This window comes from Petaurus breviceps, unplaced genomic scaffold (genome assembly GCF_028583685.1).
Source record: "Petaurus breviceps papuanus isolate PSGF00001 unplaced genomic scaffold, PetGlider_PUasm1.0 287, whole genome shotgun sequence".
In the NCBI taxonomy this organism is placed as follows: domain Eukaryota; kingdom Metazoa; phylum Chordata; class Mammalia; order Diprotodontia; family Petauridae; genus Petaurus; species Petaurus breviceps.
In genome coordinates, this window is record NW_027186029.1 from 1,874,998 (window position 1) to 1,895,427 (window position 20,430).

The window sequence follows — 20,430 nt, forward strand, 5'->3', positions numbered from 1 at the left end:
CTTACCATGGGTAAGTAAGAGGAGGGGATATCAGTAGCCCACCACAAGCGCCTAACGTCATTCAAAACCTCGTCTTCAGTTGGAACGTCAGCTAGGAGGGAACTGATTTCAACCTGAGGTGAATGGTCAGTGACTTCAGTACTGATTGATGATGGTCTTGAGAACATTAAGGAAGTGTTCAGCCCATCCTTCCAGGATCATATCAATGTGGCTCCATCAACACTGAGTAGCTGAGATGCACTATAGGTCTTTGGCCCAGGAATAGCCTTCAGGACATCATAAAAGTGCTTTGGATTGGTACTATCAGTGGAAAACTGAATTTCATCTGGCTTCTTACTGAGCCAAGAATCCTGCGATTCTCTAAGCTTCACTTGCATTTTACTTTGAATGGAGTTAAATGTTCCCATCTTAGAGATGGATGATCTCTCTGGGTCTGGGGGCTTCTGCAAGTGCAGGGACTGTGCTCACAGGTCCCTTTCCTTCCCCAGCACTGCCTCCCCAGCCGGGATCAAGAGGGATAGCCCCCGGGCCCTCGCTGTCCTCCACCTCCCAGGTGAGCTCATGGGCCAAGGGCTGGGCTAGACTGAGGTCCGAGCAGGGAGGGAGCTACCCCGGGCTGCCGTGATGGACAGGAGGGAGGTGCGGTCGGTGCAGAGCATACCTGGCCCGGAGGGGAAGAGGCAGGAGGAGTGCTGGCAGCAGGTTCCCCGTGAAGTCCAGAAGCCTGGATCAGGCCCAGGATGAGGGGCTGAGGGTGCGGAGGAAGGCTGGACCAGGCTCTCCTCAGGGAGGCCCCGTGACAGCCCTGTGCGCACACGGGATGCTGCAGGCAGAGGGGCGGCTTTTTGCAGAAGGAGGGACTTGAGCTGATACTTGAAGGGAGCCGGGAGGTGGCTGTGATGCTTGGGGGACAGCCATTGGAGATGCTGGGAGATGCAGCGTCCTTTCTGCAGAATAGTAAGGAGGCCAGTGAGGCTAGATCCCAGAGTGTGTGTTAGGAGTCCTTTATTCCATGAAAGGTCCGCTTTTTACCCAGCAGGATCATGCTCACTTGTGCTAAGTTCTTCTTTGCTGTATACTTAGCCTTCCTGAAGAGTATATTCCAGGTTCTCTGCTCCTTTATGGTAGTGGCTGTTAAGTCTTGTGTGACCCTGATTGAGACTCCCCGGATCTTGAATTCTTTCTTTCTGGCTACGGGCAGTATTCCTTCTTTGACCTGGAAGCCCCAGATTTTTTTCCTAGGAGTTTTCATTGAGGGGAGGAAGGGGGTCTTTCATGAGGTGACACATAGATTCTCTTTCTACCTCATCCTCTGATTCTAAGAGATTTGGGCAGTTTTCTTTTAGGATGTCTTATAATAAGATGACTAGGCACTTTTTCTTTGATCATAGCTTTCACTCTGATGATTCTTAAATTATTTCTCTTTGATCTGTTTCTAGGTCATTTACCTTTACTGGGCAGGTAGGGCACCATAGTCACTGAGTGCTAGGCCTGGAGTCAGGAAGACTTGCGACCAAATCCAGCTTCCAGCTCTTTGAGCCTGGACAAATCATGTCACCTTCACTGTCTCACCCTCCTTTTCCATGCCTGTAAAATGGGGGTATAATAGCATGGACCTCCCAGGGTCATTGTCAAATGAACCAGCAGCTGTAAAGCACTTTGCTTTGAAAATCTTAAATCACTGTTTGGACGCCAGCCGTCGTTAGTGCTCTGAGCTGCCTGACTTCTTCTACTTGACGTGTTTTGATTTTGTTTTAATATTTCCTGTTGTCTCTCATGTAGTCATTGACTTTTATTTGAAGCATTCTAAAATTCTCAGGGAGTTTGCTTCTTGGACAAGGTTTTGTACCTTGTCTATGCTGCAAAATTCCTTTTATAATTTTTTTCTTCTGTGACTCTCATTTCTTTAACCATTTTTTCTTTAGTGTTTTCATTCTATTTATTCAAAAAAAATCTTTTAAAACTTTTTTGCCCCCTCCTTAACAGGAATTCTAGTTGAACTGGTGTTGAGCTGCCTTTTTCTCTGAGGCTTTGCTTGTCGAGGTTTTGGAGTTATTCAGTTTTGGGTGTGTGTCTCCACCATCACTGTCACCATAACCCTGTTTTATGGTGGAATTCTTTTTTTATTTTCTCATTCTTCCAGCCTAGTTGGAATTTATGTTATGTCCAAGGACTGCATGCTTCTGGAAGAACTGGCTAGTCAGAGCTTGTGTCTTCTTGGGTTTGTCTGCTTTTTCTTGTGACATTCAGTGTCTAGGCTTTCAGAGACAGCTTGGGCTGGGTTCATGCAAGCTTTTTGTGCCTTCAGAATGATCTCATCAGGACAAAGATTGCTCCCCACCCCTTTGGTCTGGGCCCTGCAGGTTTCTCACCTAAATTTGGCTCTGAGCAGCATGTCTGTGGACCCGCCCCATTTGGAGTTCCAGGAGCCTGCTGCTGGATTCATTCTCTCTCAGCCCCCTAGGAGGCTCTGTTGGTTCACAGACAGAACTATAAGCTCCCCTTGGGTCTGGATTTCCTTCCCCTGTTTTCTGCTGCAGGCCTCAGACTGGTTTAGAGGCTAGTACTGAGAGCAGTTCTGTTCTTAGGCTTGGAGTCACATTGCTGCCTCTGGCTTCTAAACTCATTCCTCCATCAGCCTGCAGCCTAGAGCCTGTGAGAGCTCCTGGACGTTGAACTCCACCCCAGTCATTCTGCATCTGTGATGGACAGCTGGGGTGGGAGTGTTCTGCCCAAAGACCTGGGCCCTCTGCCTGTGGTCAGGCTTCTGCTTCCTGGACAGACCTGAGCCAACATCCATGACCTTCTCTCCACTTTCTCTGGGTGGAGAAATGACTCACAGAGACTTCTGTTCCTTGGATGTTCCTGTCAAGACTTGGCCATTTTCTAGACCTTTCTAAGAAGTAGGAGTTGTGAAGGGGAGCTTAGTGGTACTTCCTGCACTTGCACCATCTTGGCTGCCTGCCAGGAAGATTGATTTGTCAGCTGGGTGAAGGATGGTTGGACTGGAGATGGCAGACCTGCCCAGAGGCTGTTGCCCTAGTCTAGGAGGGGTCTGATGAGGCCCTATACTGGGGAGATCGGGGGTGCCTCTGTCTGAGGAGAGATGGTATGAAGGTAAAACGACCAGACTTGTCACCGATTGGTGGTGGGAATGGGGGATGGGAGAGTTTGAGGTGCCAAGGGTGACACATGGCTTTGAACCTGGGTGACTGGGAGGAAGGGAGTGTCCTTGACGTGATAGGGGAGTGGGAAGAGGGCAGAGTTTGGGGAGAAAGACAGCGAGTTCACGTTTGAACTCAGTTTAAGCCATCCAGTAGACAGAGATGCCAGACTGGAGGTCAGAAGGGAGGTTAAGGCACGATGCATACATCTGCCCAAAGGTCTGTGGGGTGGCATAGAGAGGGGGCGGTTAGGTGGTGGGGTTCCTGTCTCTGGAAGCAAAGGCTGAAAGGCCACTGTTCAAAGCAGAGGGGAATCTCCTTAGGTCTGTGTCACACTAGCTGCTGGCCCTGCATCTGCTGTAAGTGTGACAGTGTGCTAAGCCTGCCATGAACACAGTCTAATGGGGGACACCATGTTCCTTGTACAGACCACATAATATAAACAGGGCCCATTGTATATTGTGACCCTTACAAAAGAAATAGGGTAAAGCCACTGAGGTTGAGCTGGGGCTGATCCTTCATCATTTACACTGATTCTCCAGTCACCTAAGAGTCCAGGCCAGGAGGCCTTTGGAGGCATCACAGCACCTCTGCCCCAGGGAATGTGGGCGTACTGCCAAGATGCCTTGTGGAGAGGACTCCTGCTTGGTATTCAGAGGCTGCAGCTGCCTTTACTGACCCAGGAGGATGGCGCCCTCTTCATGCACTCTAAAAGGAAGATGACAGACCACCCATTGCCTTTGAACCATCAGGAAACCGCCTTGGGGAGCAGAACAGGCTTGGGCCAGGTGGAGAGGGAAGCCTGTGCCTATGCCCATTCTCCACCCCCAGAGAACTGGAAATGGCTCCTTGGAATTTAACCTATGAGGAAGCATCTTATAGGCAGCCTGGGAGCTGCTGCTTAGGCCTGAGCACATAACAGGGGCTCTTGGCTGTGCTCAAAGGCCTGAGAGGCTCAGTGGTGAACAGTGTTTATGAGACCCAGTCTCTTGTGTGGAGAAAGCAGGGTCATCCCAGAATGTTGTCTCCTAGCCTGATACATCATTATGATCCTGCCAGGGAGGCTGTCCTGAGAAGGGAAATGACTTGCCTGGGGACCAGAGGGGCTGCATCTACCAAGTGCTACCCTGGGATAGAAGCTCTCTTAGTGCCTGGGACAGAGTAATTGCTTAATAAATATAATATACACATTCCCACACACTTTCACTCCCATGTACACATACACACCTTGCAGACACACGCACTTTCATATTGTCCCTCCTGAGCTCCCCAGGGGCAGGGCCAGTTTTGCCTGGTGCGTGGCACTCATCTACTCAGTAAATGGCTGTAGGAGAACTGGAAATGAAAGAGATGCCAATTGTTTGGGGAGTGGTGAAACAAGCTTTGTTACATGACCAACGAATTATTGTACCGTGAGACACAATGACCATGGAGAAATGTGGGAAGACTTCCATGAACTGATGCAAAGTGAAGTCAGCAGAACCAAGAAAACAGTAAACTCAATGACTACAACCACAAACTACCCAAAGGGACTGCTGGTCCCCTAGAAGAGATTGGAAAAGGTACCTTTTCCCCATCTTTGCAGCTGTGGGCAACTTTGAGTACAGAGCTTTACACATGATGTCAGGCTTTTGGGGTGTGCTGGTTAATCTTGCTGCCCTATTCTTTATTATCACTAGTGGCTGCTTTGGGGGGCCAGGGGGGGAGGGAAACATTGGGAAGTGGAGGTGATGTAAAAGTCAATAAAGATTTACCAAGATCCTTAATACTTGTTGATGCATTGCTCTGATTTAACCTCCTGATTTTACAAATGAGAAAAATGCTGTCCAGGGAGGTCATGTCTGTAATGGGAATGCAAATTTGGAAGATCTTCCCTGCCCCTAGGCTAAAATGCACCTGAAGCCTGGGGAGGGAGGCTTGTTTTTCAGTAGATACTTCTTGATTGGCCAGTGAGTCAATAAGGTTGTTACATTCTGTGAGCCAGGAGAAGGCTATATAAGCCCTGATGTGTAGCTTTGTTTTGGGACTCACTTTGAGAAGTGTTCTGTGATTTGATCTGAATTCTGGGAAGCCGTTGTTGAGAGTCCCCCAGCTTTGAAAAACCCAGATGTTGACTGGGTATGGATGTAATGGTTGGACAGTTTGGAAAGCTGTCTACTTGATCTGTTAATGTCTTGATAATTCTGTCTGTATATTTTGAAGTTTGGGGTGCTGACCTTTTTCCCCTGAACAAGGTAAACGATATATGTCTGACTGATTAAAGTAAGCTTGTTAACCCATTTTGAGTTGCTTTCCTTTAACAAAGCAGATCCAAGAACCTGTATGGGCAGCAAACCCTGAGGACGCGCTTGGGGTGCTTGCTGCTACACGTGGCAGGACAAAAGGCAGGACAACTGGCCATGGCCTGGGATGTGGTGGATGCCCTTGGTGTGTTGGATGTCTGACCAAGCTCTAAGTGCTCCATGACCCCTGCTTCAGCTGCCTTTGTGGCCATTAGAACAATTTCTTCTTGTCCATTCTGTCAGGGAAGCTTCCCATGCTTGGACCATTCCCTAACTCACTGATGGGTTTGAGGGTTATGGGGGGCGGGGCTCAGGGGGGACTAGCACCTCTGCAGTGTGAGCTTCCTGAGTCCTTCTCAGGGCTGCTCCCTCACCTTATTGACCCAACTCTCACCTGTGTCTCCAAGAAACTAGCATGGGCAGCAGTCACACTGGTACATCACCTTGGCAGATGGCTTAAACCAGGTTAGGAAAGTGACTGGCATGGTGGTGTTGAGGAAGTGGGGACTAGGCTGATTTTCTTTCCAGGAATAATAACACTATTTGATTATAGCTCCAGAGCAAGACTTCTGGGTCTCTGAGCACATGAAGAGTGCATGCATGAGGGGGCTGCTGTTAAGGCTACAGCCTCCTGAAAGAGCAGGCTACATTTAGTACTGGGGCTTCAACCTGGGAGCTGAATGTCTCTGGTCTGAGTGTCTGGGGAGAGAATGGGCCTGGCAGGACTTGAGTCCTACCTCTGGTACTTGCTGTGTGTCCATGGGCAAGTTACTTAGCTTCTCTGAACCTGAGTTTACTCCTCAAAATGGGATAACAGCATCACTAGTACTTGCCTTGTGACATGGTAAAGGAGATTATGTTTGTACCAGTGCTTTGTAAGCCTTCAAGACTGTATGAGTGCCACATCTGTTTGTCTTTGTGGACCTGAGGGCCTCATAGGGTCCTCCTAACACCCAGATTCTGAGATTGAAATGGAAATAGAAGCATGTAACCCAGACCTGTGGGCAGAAAAATTCCTTTGGGTAATGAAGTAGTTCTGTACTTTGCTGCTGTCTGGCTGGATTATGTTTGTAGAAATCAGGTGTTTTTGAAGGGGGGCAGGCTGCATTGGAGATGCCTTAGCAAACAGCTTTGAGTAGAGAACAGGTGGCTAGGGGGTGTGTCTATCTCCTGACGTGCTCGGGAGAGTGAATGTGGCAGCATCTCCTTGGGCATTACTGTTTTAGAAGGTGGATGACAGGGTGGGCCCAGGCATCTCCAGAGGCTGGATGGCTACACTCACAGAAAGGCCTGGTGTGTGACAATGAGCCTGCTGGGCCCTGCTCTCATCAGACCACATCAGGAGTATTTACTGCATTCAGTTCTGACAGTTGGGTTTCCAGGAGGACAAGGAAGAGTCAGAGAACAGGCAAAGAAGGGGGATTCAGATGGAGCCCCATATAAGGATCAAAGGATTGCTAAGTCATATTTAGCAGAGAGGGGCCATGACATACCCCAGGCCTCTACAGTTGCTTCCAGGTCTGAGAATCTGTGATTCTTGGATTCATTTCCTCACCTGTAAAATGGGCATGATCATGCTTACAGCTGCTGCCTTGAAGAGCTTTTGCAATACAATAGTGTGTCATCCAGTCCGAGAGGAAGCACTTTGCAAGCACCTACTGTGTGCCAGTCACAGTGCCTGGCATGGCAGAAGCAGTCCCTGTGCTGAGGAGTTTGCAATCTGATGGGAGGCACCATGCGCAGGGCTCTGTATCAACATGCTGGAGACAGGGGCAAGGGGAGACACTGAGCCACAGAGTGCAGCGTGGTTGTATGGCATTAAAATTCTTATTTTGTTGCGTCATTCAGAATCTAGTGCAGTGTGCCAGGCATAATGTTAACTGGGAACACCCTGGATCCTCAGCACTGCAGGAAATAGCCCATACAAGTTCCACGGCTTGACCTCCTGAGACCCGTCAGAGGGCTGGTGCCTGGGTAAGCACGTGTGTATTTGGTTTCCAGGATATGTCTGTGGATTTCACCCGGGAGCAGTGGGGGCACCTGGCCCCTTCTCAGAAGAAGCTGTACCGGGAGGTGATGCTGGAGAACTATGACAACCTGGTCAGCCTGGGTGAGGGTCACAGGCTCCCGAATCACTCTGTGGCCTCCAGAAAGGTTATAGGGTTTCCTCCTTACCTGTCCCAGCTGAACGGTCTTGGCTGTTGGATGGTGTTATCCCTGAGGCCACCCTATGCCCACTCTTGTGTTCCCTCAGGTCCAAGATCCCTCCTTTTTGTCCCAGATGTCTTTTTTTTTAAAGCATTTGGGATTAAGGAACTTGCCCAAGGTTACAAGGCCAGTTTTTTTGGTGTGGGTGTTAAGTGTCTGAGGCTGGAACTGAACCCCGGGTCCTCCCAAATCCAGGGCTGGCGCTCTTACTCACTGTGCCACCTAGGCGCCCCTGTCCCAGATATCTTGAACACTTCAATAGTCTCCATCCTCTTAGCAGGGATTGGGTCAAATGACCCAGTGTTTTCTGAGCCCAGCTCCACAGTGGGGCCCATCCCTCCCTGCTTCCAGGTACAAGACCATTACCAGCCAGCCATGTTGTCCCCGAAGGGCAGAGGGACTAGGACTGAGCTCTTTGGGGATTCTCTGATAACAGATCTTTTCAATGAACAGGCCTGGCCATTTCCAAGCCAGATGTGATCTGCCAGTTGGAGAGAGGGGAAGCCCCTTGGATGCCAGAGGGAGGTGTTCCCCAGAGCGGCTGTGCAGGTGAGTCAGAGTGGCCAACAGTTGGTCATTTGCGGGGGGAGCCCTTCTGAATGACTGGCCAGGCAGCTCTCCTGGGAGCTTCCCAGGCCCCAGTGCCTTCCCAGAGCCTCCTCTTCCCTTCAGGAAATCACTTTCTGACAGGTCCCTCCTTGGCTGTGCCTCAGATGGGATGAGCATTGGGGCAGCCAGTTCTCTGGCCTGCCCTCCATCACTCCATTCTCTCTTCACATATGTCTAATACCTTAAACAATAGTCATCCAAAGGCCTTTGGGCTGTCTCTGTCCTTTTCCACTAGATATAAAGGTTTGTTGCTGTGTTATTTTCCTAGTTACAGTCATTGTACAAACTCTTATCCTGCTTTATTCCCATCTCCATGAGTAACTGTCCATCCCCCGCAGGTCTGTGCTTTTCAGTGACAAGCCTGTGGGATCAATGCATGAATAGGCCAGACCTTGTTTCGCCACAACTCCCTCATCAAACACTTGGGTTCTCTCCAGGACTTTTACCTTTCTCATGCAACCATTATGTTTGTAGACTGAGGTTTTCATTTCCTTTCAGGCACTTCCTTAGGGGATGGTCCCAGCCATGGGATCATTGAGTCAGAGACTGTGACCATTGATGTCCTTCTTGGTCTGTGTGGCTGTGTTGCTTTTGACTTCAGGCTTCAGAAGGAAGAGGTTATGGGTCTAGAGAAGTTAATGGATGAGAGGCTGAAAAAAGAGCAGGGAATTATAAAGATTCCTTGGGAGGCTTGGGAATTGTGTAGAAGGCCAAGGACTGAACTGGGGAAGCGCAGATCTGGGAGAACTTGAAGGAAGCGGATCTGAACTAAAGGAGGAGAAAGGAGATCCAGTCACAAGGAGGAAAAGGACCCAGGGAGGACGTGTCCTCTGGGGTAAAGAGAGGGGAGTTGGTGAGGCAAGGGAAGTGAAACAGAGACAGGCAAAGATAAGGAAGGGGGTGGGGGTGGTTCTTACTTTCTAACCAAACTATAATCCCACCTTGTGCAGAAACCCTTTCCTGATCCCCTTAATTCTAGCCTTTTTCTCATTATCTCCAATTTACCCTGCCAATACCTTGTTTATACATAGATATTTACATGTTGAATTCTCCATTAGATTATGAGCTCAATCCATGAGAACATTTTTCCCTTTCTTTGTATCTCCAGCCCATAGCCCTACCCTGACACTAGTAGGCCTTACTGAACTGTTGTTGCCTAACTGACTGGTTGAGTCATTGTGTCAGTTGTTTTCTTGGCTCTGCTGACTTTCCTCTGTATCAATTCATAAGAGCTTTCCAGGCTTCTCTGTATTCATCTTGTCATATAAATGAAAAATTAAAAAATAGATAATTTTCATCATTAAAAATCTAAAATATATCATATGAATGAAATCAGTGCAGCCAGATTAAGAAGAGAAAAATTAAAGAGAGGAAAATCTGTATCAAACATCTGTGATCTCTATTTAAACTATATCTTCTATCCAATTCATATTGGGAAGTAACAGAAATATGACAGAGCTAAGAGCAATTACCTGATAGATTAATAGACAAAGGATATGTACAAATCGTTTTCAGAAAAATTTTAAACCACAGACACCCACATAAAAATACAAAAAAATGACTTTGTAAACATTAGGCATTATCTTTTTTTTCTACCCTATTACCTTTGGCAGTCATGTTTCCTGAGGTGAGAGAAGAAGACAGTACCAAACAAGTGGCAAATAATTTTGTTCCAATAGGGAAAACTTTATTGAAGTGTATGTATTTTATTTCCAGATTGGGAAGCAGTACCTGAACCCAAGAAAGCAGTTCCAAAACTTGACCCTTCTATGGAAGAATCTTCTCTTGAACAGCTGACAAGGGATCGTTCCTATGTCTCTAAATGGGGAGAAGCTTCAGAACCTGATACCAGGTTAAAAAGGAAGAAGTGTGATGAGATACAATCTAGGCAAGTAAAAGACCCCCTAAGGAAAACTCCCAGTCCAGTGGGAGGCCATGAAATAAACAAACATGACTTAATTTTCAATCTAGAGCCAATCCTTTTTTTTCTTTCGAGAGTGTCTGTAGGAAAGAGCTTTTCATAAATATGATACCCAGAGAAAGAGTTTAAGTTATCATTAAGTTTATAACTTAAGTTATAAATTCATAACTTCTTAGATATCATAGGATATATTTTTATGGGAAAAACTTTAAAAGGCAATAAATGTGGGAAAAGTTTAACCATAGATCATTACCTTCCCTTGCAGAATTCATACTGGAGAAAAATCCCCAAAATGTGATGAATATGGGAAGACTTTGCTCAAAGGCTCACAACTTATTATACATCATACAATATATACTGGAGAGAAACCTTATAAATGTCGTGAATGTAGGAAGACCTTCAGCCAGAGGTCATACCTTGTTGTACATCAGAGAATTCATACTGGAGAGAAACCTCATGAATGTAAAGAATGTGGGAGGGCCTTCAGATGGAGCACAGGACTTAGTAGACATCTGACTACTCACACTGGAGAGAGACCTTACAAATGTAATGACTGTGGGAAGGCTTTCAGCCAGAGCTCACAACGTACTCAACATAAGAGAATTCATACTGGAGAGAAACCTTATGAATGTCATGACTGTGGGAAGGCTTTCAGCCAGAGCTCACAATGTACTCAACATAAGAGAATTCATACTGGAGAGAAACCTTATAAATGTCATGAATGTAGGAAGGCCTTCAGCCAGAGGTCACACCTTGTTGTACATCAGAGAATTCATACTGGAGAGAAACCTTATAAATGTAATGAATGTGGAAAGGCCTTTAGTGTGAGCACAAGTCTTACAGTACATCAGAGAATTCATACTGGAGAGAAACCCCACAAATGTAATGATTGTGGGAAGACCTTCCGTCAGAGCTCACAACTTATTGTTCACGAGAGAATTCATACTGGAGAGAAACCTTATGAATGTAATACATGCAGAAAGGCCTTCAGACGGGGTTCAGATCTTATTCTACATGAGAGAATTCATACTGGAGAGAAACCATATGCATGTAATGAGTGTGGGAAGGCCTTCAGTAAGAGGTCAAAACTTACTCTCCATCAGAGAATTCATACTAGGGAAAAAATCTTCTGAATGTAAAGGAAGTGGGGAGATTTCAGTCAGAGTACAAAACTTGCTGTTCATCAGATGTTTCACAAAATCATAGAATCACAAATTCAACAAATTTGAGAGTTGGAAAGCTGCTCAGTCTCATAGCCTTCTTACCTCTCTCATATTATAAATTATAACCATAAATTATCTGCCTCCATACTTCATCCAATCTTATCTTATTTCATGATCTTAGTCGAGTGCTTACATAAATGCTTACAGCATGTCAGGCACCATGCTAAATGCCTGGAATGGAACAAAGAAAAGTGACAAATGTTTGCTACCCTCTTGTTCTTTTTCAGTCAGTCGATCTCTACTCCTCATCGATGATCCTAAAAATGGAGGATCATAGAATCTTTAAATCCAGAGAGAGAGGAGTCTCAGAGGCCACAAGATGAGCCTCATTTTACAGGTGGAGGATCTGAGTCTCGGGAAGTTTAGACCCAGTTCACACACATTCATGTGCAGATCTCACCAGTATTTTTAAAATGTCAACGCTATCTTTGACCCTCTATCTCTAGTTTCTGTTCCAGGTATTCTACGGAAATATCTCTCTCAAAGGGCATCAAGAACCTCCCCTTTACTATCGACTGAAAACCATATTGTTCCTTACCTTTCTTTAGGCATTGATATTCTGTTAAATATTTGACTCTTGAGCATTATTAACTATGTCCTCTCTTCCCTCTTTTCTCTTTCTGGAGACCTTACACTCATTTTTCCTCCTTTCTTTTTGACTGTATCTTCTTCTCTTTGCCAGGTCTTCCCCCTCTTCTGGCTCCTCCTTTTCAGGGTTCTTCAGGAGTCTTCCTGGTACCCTCTTTCTTTTCTCCTTTACTCTCTCGGTTGGGAATCCCCTTTAAGGGGATTTACCCTCTTAAGGGAAACAAAGTATTTAAAAAAGAAAAGAAAACCTGCCAAGGAGTATCTTCTTTATGGCCCTTCAGAATTGTCAGTATGAGGGCCAAACATGCTAGGGACCAAACAGAGCAAGTCAGTATTCATTTAGATATGCCCGTTGCCCTTGTCAATATTACTATAAATGGCAAAGTTTCAGTAATTCTAGAGAACAAATCCATGATCCAAATGCTTTTCCCATCAGGATTAATGCTACTCACAACCTATGACCTAAAATACATGTGTTTGTTGTTGTTTTATATTAAATGTTGTCATTTTGAGAGAAAACTGTCCTTCTGGTCCTGTAGAAAAATATTCGTTGAAAACCCTCATCCGTTTTTGTTATTTGTTACTTACTTTACAGGCCTTTCTGGGGACTCTGCTCCTCCCAACCTCCTCATCTCCCTGTCCTCCCCATTTCTGCCAGATCCTTCCAGTCACCTAGATCTCCAAATTCTGAGCTGTCCTCACCTCCTTTTCTCTCCACATGTTCTGTCTATTGCCAAATATGGGCTATTTGCCCTCCACAGTGTCTCTCCCTTCTGTCCACTCACAGCCTAGTGGAGGCTTTTTTCACTTTTCACCCAGACTATGATAGTGGCCTCCTAATTGATCTCCCTGGCTCCAGGAGACCCTTCCTTCTCCAATTCATCCTCAGCCAGCAGAGTGATAGACCTGAAGTACAGGTCCGACCATGTCCCTCCTCAGTGGCTTTCTGTTGCCCTGAGGATGGAATTCAAACTCCACATTGACATGGATCTGTACCTCACACATCTCCTTCACCTCCACTTCTTCCAGTCTCTTTGGTTCACATTTTGGTTCACGGGAAAACCTCATCCAAGGGACTTTCCCTGATTTGGCCAGCATCTAGAGCCCCCTTTACCCCCAGGTTACTTTATCTACATGCTCTCCCACTTAACCGTAAAATCTGTGCCTCCCCCAATACCAGGCATAGTTCTGTGTGCTCAGTTGGGGGAAAATAAATATTTATGGACTTGGATTGACTAGGGAGCAGCTTCTGTGTGGAGAATAAAGCTCTCTGCCCATCCTGGCATTCATACTATGGAGTAGTCTGTACTTCCTAGTCCCTCTGCAGGCCTGTGTTCCCTTCTCCCTTTGGATGAAGACTTTGGCAAAGGCAGAAATTGCTGAGGACATCTTCAGCACCTTGTGCAGCCTGGCTTCCTAAAGCCCACTCCGAGCTCCTGCCCTGGCATTCTTTGAGCTGCTGCAACATCCCTCCACATCCCACTTTCTAATGGATGGAGGACTTGGTAGTTCCTCTTCTCCCAGCTTCCTGCCGGAAATGGAGGCTGCCCCATGAGTGACCCTGACTCATGTCCCTGAAGGGGCAGTGGGTGGACCATCTTTTAGCTGGAGGCCTTAGTCATGTTTATCTCCACCCCATTGGTAGAGGTTTCCAGCTGCTGCCTAAGTTGTTGCTTTAGGAGTCTGCGGAGGACTCTCGGGGCATCGGCTCCTTCTGTCCAGATCTGATAAAAATGTGGTATACAAATTACATAGGTCCATCTGGGGAGCTTCCTGGACAAAGTAAGGGTAAGATCGAGGGTGGTCCAGGAGGGGAGGGGCATGCAGTAGCTTGGCCAGACTGAAGGGGACAGTTCAAATTTACAGCATGCGGACCTTTGGAGAGGGCAAACCCATGCCACAGCCTAGGGGTTGAGGGAACTAGACAAGGTTCTTGCTGCAGTATCCAGGATGGATTCAGGAGATAGGCCCTTGAGGCAAGAAGGCAAGAGAGGGGCCTCTGGCCTGAGTCTGGGCAGGAGCTCATAGGGGGGTGGGGTCTACACCAGTGTCCTGACAAGGAATAGGGAGGATGGTGCAGACCTGAGAGGTGAAGGGGAGACTGAATGTGGGGAGAAGACAGGAAATGCAAGGGGCTGTGCAGGTCAGGGGCCTAGGCATGAACAGACTGGGGGTTGGGAGGGGTAAGGAGGTGATGGGGACAGTGGGAAGAGTCAATATGGGGTGTGATAACCAGTTCCTAGGTCTGCTCTGACTTCCATTAGATCTGAGGAGCCTGTGCCCGGGGGGGGGGGGCACAAAGGGGACCTGCTGCTGGTTAAGCCTGTTCCTGGTGGTCGTCATGCTACAGTGGTTTTTCACCACCCTTGATTGGAATCCTGGATATACACTGAGCCAGGGAAGCTGTTATGGAATCGTCTTCTGCACCACAACATGGGCCTCTGTGATCACAGACCCATAGTCTTGGATGAAGATTGATCCTTCTCTCCCATTCCTGGGTTCCAGAGACAGCCGCCTCTGCCCCTGGCTCCCCTCCCTGCCCAGCTTGTCTTTTTTGGTGGCTGCTGGGCCTCCACTCTGCTCCAGTTAGTGACCTTGAAGTGGCCTGAGTGCCTTTGTACAGGCTTCCCCACTCCCTGACACACTGCCCTTCCATCCCCACCTCTTGGCCTTGCTCCCTCCTCAGCCCAGTTTAGGGGCTTCCCCTTAGTAGAGATATTTCCAGATTCTCCCAGTGGTTAGTGCTTCCCCTCTCCAAAATATCGGGATTGAAAATTAATAAGAACGGGCCAAAGAACCCAACCCTTCTGAGCATGGGCAGAATGATCCAAAGCTCCCCAGGGACTCTGGCAGATGTGCAGACCTTCTGTAACTGGCTCTTGTCAGTGCGCCATGTGAGGGAAAGGAGCCTTTTGACTGGTTCCAGCTATGTGCCCCATCAGGACGCCTCCTCTTCAGCACATGGCTAGCGGACTGGAACCAGCATATGCTCCAAAATGCACACAGCAAGCCTCCCTGCCAGGCCCTCTGCCCTTGCTCACAAGGGCTGGGATCTTTGTTAGTTCCCTTTACAAAAGGAAAAACCCAACCACAGACACTGGCTGGCTGCCTAAGGGGCTGCTGGCCTGCCCTCTTCAGTGCCTGTTTTAGTCACTAATCCTAGCAGAGCAAGGCTGAGAAGACCTGAATGGCCTCAAGTGCTGAATACATTCAACCTAGTGCTGACGGAGCGACTTAACCATCTGTAATCACTAAGGCATTTTTGTTACTGCTGAAAAAGCATTTCACAGTTCACCTTGGCGCAACTGTTTGCCTCAAACCAGGCTGAGGATGAGCCTCCTCCTCTGGCTAGTGGTTATTTGCTCCCCAGTGCCACAGTGCTTTCTGAAGACTCTCCTGTAGTGCCAGCAAAAGTGACTCCGAGCCCAGGCTCTCTGAACATCCGATCTTAACCAGCCGAGTTCCAAGGCTGGAAATGTTTATGTCATGATCACCATTTTGTCACCTCAAGAAAGCTCAAGAAAGAATGAGAACCAAAGACGCAACCCGGAACCCAGACTGCAGCTACCGTAGGAAAGCCTCAGGTTTTAGTGGGCACGTCCTCAAAGTCTGACATTTCTGCCAGTTTTCAGGTAAGAATCGTCCCCTCTCCCATCTTGTGAGAGAGCTACTCTCCACGTGGAGGGCTGAAAGGAGAGACAGGAGTAAAGTCACTCCCTTTGCAAGGTCTGCTGGGTCACTGTCTCTCTGTTCTTGCTGTCCCATAAAGGATTTCTCGGTCATCTCAAGACTTTGAGTCATGGAGAACTGAGCCTCTCATGGATGGTCCCATTCCCTGGGGACATACTCCAATCTAACTCCTAGTACATGTGGATCTGGGTAAAGATGGTGATTTCCTTTCCCTCTAGGAGAGAGCTGAACTCAGGAGAACTGGATTATGCCTCCAAAGTCTGTGGCAGAAATTATTGGCTTTTCCTGTGCAAAGGATCTCTGCCTTCTCATTCCTCAGTATCCTCTCATTGCTATAATAATTGTTATCATTCAGTCAACAAGTATTTCTATTTTTTTTGTGAGTTAAGTGATCTGCCCAGGGTCACCCAGCTAGTAAATGTCTAAGGTCAGATTTAAACTCAGATCTTGGCACACTATGGACCGCACCACCTAACTTACATAGTACTTGAAGGTTTGCAAAGCAAAAGGATCTTCATCAGAGTTCTAGACCATTGCCCAGAGAGACTGTGATATGCCTGGGGTCACACAACCAGGAAATGTCAGAGACTCCTGTACCCTATACTGCCTCCTAGTAAAAGGGGGAAGGTGATAATGAGCCATATTCATGTGGGGAGGCCAGGAGCCAGATAGTGTGGGTGAAGATCAATCAGAAAATACCAGAGATCCCCTGAACTGAGGACATCGAAAGTGAGTTTGGGAAAATAATGAAAGATGACAAAGGTGACCAATTATATGGAGACAGTTAAGTGGCACAGTGGACAGGGTGCTACACTTAAGAGTCGGGAAGACCTGAATTCAAATTCTCTCAGACACTGGCTAGCAGTGTGACCCTGGGCAAGTCACTGGACCCCAATTATAAGCCTGGTACAGAGAAATAATATAGTAGTAATAAGACTTAAAATTAACATGCATATGAAAGAAAGCCCTCAATCACTAATAAGAGAAATGCAAATCAAAATAGCCCTGAGTTTCCTCTCACACTTACCAAATTGGCAAGGATGATGGAAGACAGGAATAGTCAATATTATGGAGTTTATGGAAAGATGAGCACACTGATGCATTTGAGGAAAGCTGTACCTCTTCATCAGAGACTGCAAGGCCTGGGAAAACTGGCATTTGCAGCACGTCCCGGGCTTGGGAACATGCCCAGGCCTCCAGCTCAGAGGAGGAAGCCTGTTCCAGCATCAGTGCCACCAGGAGTGAGCTGAGCTTGAGTGTAATCCCTCCTACAGTCCCCAGACTCCACTCAGGTTCCAACACTCGCCCCCAAGGGCTGGAATCCTCGGCTGTCCCAGAGGGTCGAGGGACTGGCTTCTCAGAAACATTAACTTCTGCTTTTCCACAAAGCCTAGCTCAGCAACCCAAACGTGGCTCTGTTCCTTTTGTCAGGCCACAGGACAATCTGAACCTGAGACCTGAGCAGTGGGAAGGGGAATCAGGGTTTTCCTCTGGTCCCGGCTCTAAATCGGCACCCTTGGTTAAAGCTCTTGGTATTTCCACTCTCCCATATGAGAATGCCAAGACGGGCTCTTAACCCAGAGTCTGGTAACCTGGTTTTCTTAATCTTGGGTATCTTTCAGTACAGTGACAGCTGGTATTTATACAGCGTTCGAAAGCTTTCAAAGTACTTTATCTGTGTTATCTCCTCACTGGACCCGCGCAGCCCTAGGAAGTAGCTGGCATTATGACCCCCGTTTTACAGATGAGATGACTGATAGATGGGTTCAGTGACTTGCTCAGGGTCGGTGTCTGAGGCAGAATCTGACCTCGGATCTTCCTGATCCTAGCACTCTATTCACTGTGCCACTGAGCTGTCTCAATTAGGAATTTAAAATGTCACCTTCACCAGACTACCAAAGGGGTCCACGACTCGAAGAGGCTAAGAACGTCCACTCACAGTGCAGCGTCAGGACCTGAGATAGTACACTGACCCAGGCTGCAACCATCTATATATGGGTGCGCAGGGAGCCAAAGACTTTATTCAGTGAGTGCTCACACCCAAGAAAGCTGAGGGTCACCTGCTGGGTTCAATCCCTCCTAGCTGTCTGAGTGTGGTGGAGGTCTGGAGACGAGGGGCATAAATGCATGCATACTCTGTGTGTGTATGCTCTAAGAACGAAGCCCAGGAAAAAGCCCCCGAATCAACACGGAGGTGGAAATGGAGGAAAAGGAAATGAAGTAAATATCTTGGGAAATATGCCCCTGACCTCTCCAGCCAGACTTCTGCTAGTTCCCTAGTCTTTGCTCTCTCTGCACATCCCCTGCTATTGCCTCTTTCCTCCCCACATCCAAGCCCCAAATCCTGGGGGCACATCAGGTCTGCATCACTTCATTCTCAGAACTGCAGTAGAGCCAGTCACCTCTGCTGCCTTCCTGCCTCAGGGACCTGTCTCCTGAATCCATCCACTATATGTTAGCAAGGAGTACCTTCTATTCACAGCCAATATGTATCTGTTAAGCCCCTCTGTTCTAGGGACTGTGCGGTTCTGAGTTCCCAGTCTTGGACAACGGGTCTGCCTTCATCAAGTGTCCTGACCCCTGAACTTGGTCTCTCCACTTCAATCTGGCTACCAGATCAGAGTGTTGGTCTTGTTAAAGACACATGGGATCCAGTGTTCTACTATCATGAATAATGCTTTAACAGGTGGGCTTCCTTATCCCACCCCAATACACCTCAGAGGCTATCTCAAGTGGGAAAGACTTCAGTGCCTCATTGTATGATTCCCTATCGCATGCCAAAAGGATCCCCCCCCGTGGTGTAACAATCACTAGCGTTTCTCAGCCACAACTAGTATCGAATACAATTAACTGTTTGGCAGTGTAACAAGGCAGTATGGTACCGCCCCTGGCAGCATTGTGAAGCCTGGATTGAAATTTCACCAGACTCAAGCTGTATAATACCAAGCAAATCATTCAACCCACCCACCAGGACCTGTTTCTGACTGATCAACAATCCCTCCAGGAAAGCGCTGCCTTTCTTTTCAAACGTTTTATTGATGCCCCTTTTTTTTTTAGCATCACTTAACACCACTTCTCACCCACCCCCCTTCCCACCAATAACAGAAGCATCCTTCCTAATAAATAAATACAGAAAACAAAGCACAGTGACTAAAGCTGGAAACATGTGGCTGCTGCTTCTTTCCCAGCTTTGTCTCTGCCAGAGGTCTCTAGCATAACTAGGCAAAGCTTTGTCAGAATCGAAGTCTTTAATGCAGCTGTCCTTGACGATACCACAGCCAGAGTCTGCCTGGATCATTACTGCTTACTTCACTCAGCACCAGTTCTAAAGATCTGACATTTCTTGGAAAGGAATTGAAGCCGGGATTTCCCGGGCATAAGGAATTGAAGTGAGGACAATGCCTTTACCAAGGCAGCTACTCTGTAGTCTGGGAGTATTGCCTTGGGAACTCTGAGGTGAAGGGACTTGCCCAGGGTCCCAGCGCGTGTTATCAGAAGACTTGAACCCAGGCCTTCTTGATTCCAAAGATGGCTATCTGCTACATAAGGTTGCCTCTTCATGAGTCATCCCCTAAATGAGGGGCATAAATTCTGTTTCAGTCTTTGGAAAGTGTGCAGAACCTCAAAGGTCTTTGCTCTCCTTGAGGCATATACCTACTGGTAATTAGAGACCTTTGCAAGATAACTCCACGCTGCCTGCCCAAACATTTGGTCCAACAGTTACCACCATCGTTGAGCTTGCCATTCCTTCCACGCCCTCTGACTCCACTAAGTGCCATTTTTTTTTTTTTTGGTCATCTCTGTCAATATGATGGGGGTGAAGTCTCAGAGTTCACTGTAGGTCTAGAAGCAAATGCTGGAAGGCCACTTGGCAGGTGCAATGAAGGGAGATTCTTGTTGATGGACAGCTCTGGGTGGCCTCTGGGAACTTGAAAGGCTTAAGTCTTTGAAAGTGCTTTGTAGAGCTCAATGTTGTATAACTGAGTTGTTTACATTTGCATTTGTGATGAGAATTTGAACAATTTTCAGATACCTATTGATAATTTGTGCTATTTCAAAACCCGTTCATTCACATGACCTTTAAGGCAATAGGACATTTCATCCTCCTGGGTTATTAGGAACCAGGGCCTGTAAATGCAAAGGTCCTCCAAGGGGGAAGCCTGAACCTCAAGCAGGAAGTGGCTGGTAGCAGGGGAAAGGGGAAAATAACCAATTCTTCCATCCTTCAGGGAGAAGCCTTGGAGAGGTGCTACACAGCCCTCCCACCCTGGGCTGTCCAGATTCCTCACAGATCTCCCCCACTCCCACTTTCTCCAAAATCACCTCTTGTTCCCTCTCCTTTCCAGAGCACCTCAACCAGCCCCTAAGTGATGGTGAAGGTGGTTTCAGGAAGAGATATTCTCTGAATGGGAGACCAAAGCTATAAATATCCCATTCTTTATCCTTATCTCAGGACAACTTAAACATGAAAGAAATGATGCAGGTATCCAACATGAGTGGAGTGTGTGCCCTGCTGGAGATTTCCGCCACCAGTTTTCCCTAATTAGCTGACGCAGGTCTGTACCACAGACACCCTCTTCCCTTCCCTTCCGCCCCACTAGCCCAGGTGTCATGCTAGTAAGCAAACTTGGATGAAATATGAGCAGGAGTGTAAATCTTATCTTCTGTGTCCTGAGCCCAGACTAACATCACTGCCGCACCATCTGAGCACCTGCCAATTAGAAGTTCATCTGGGTTAAAGTTAC

At 47.4% G+C, this 20,430-nt stretch overlaps 1 protein-coding gene and 1 pseudogene across 1 annotated transcript; one reads left to right on the top strand and one right to left on the bottom strand.

The window, feature by feature from the left end:
• LOC138167729 (zinc finger protein 883-like) overlaps window positions 1–7,022 on the bottom strand; it is a 45,241-nt pseudogene extending 38,219 nt beyond the window's left edge.
• A 428-nt stretch (window positions 7,023–7,450) lies between these two features.
• On the top strand, window positions 7,451–11,317 carry LOC138167730 (zinc finger protein 383-like). The gene is made up of 4 exons (XM_069096694.1): window positions 7,451–7,556; window positions 8,108–8,203; window positions 8,762–8,880; window positions 10,430–11,317. Exons 1-4 carry the CDS (start codon window positions 7,451–7,453, stop codon window positions 11,315–11,317), a joined length of 1,209 nt encoding a protein of 402 aa, XP_068952795.1.
• The last annotated feature ends 9,113 nt before the right edge of the window (window positions 11,318–20,430 follow it).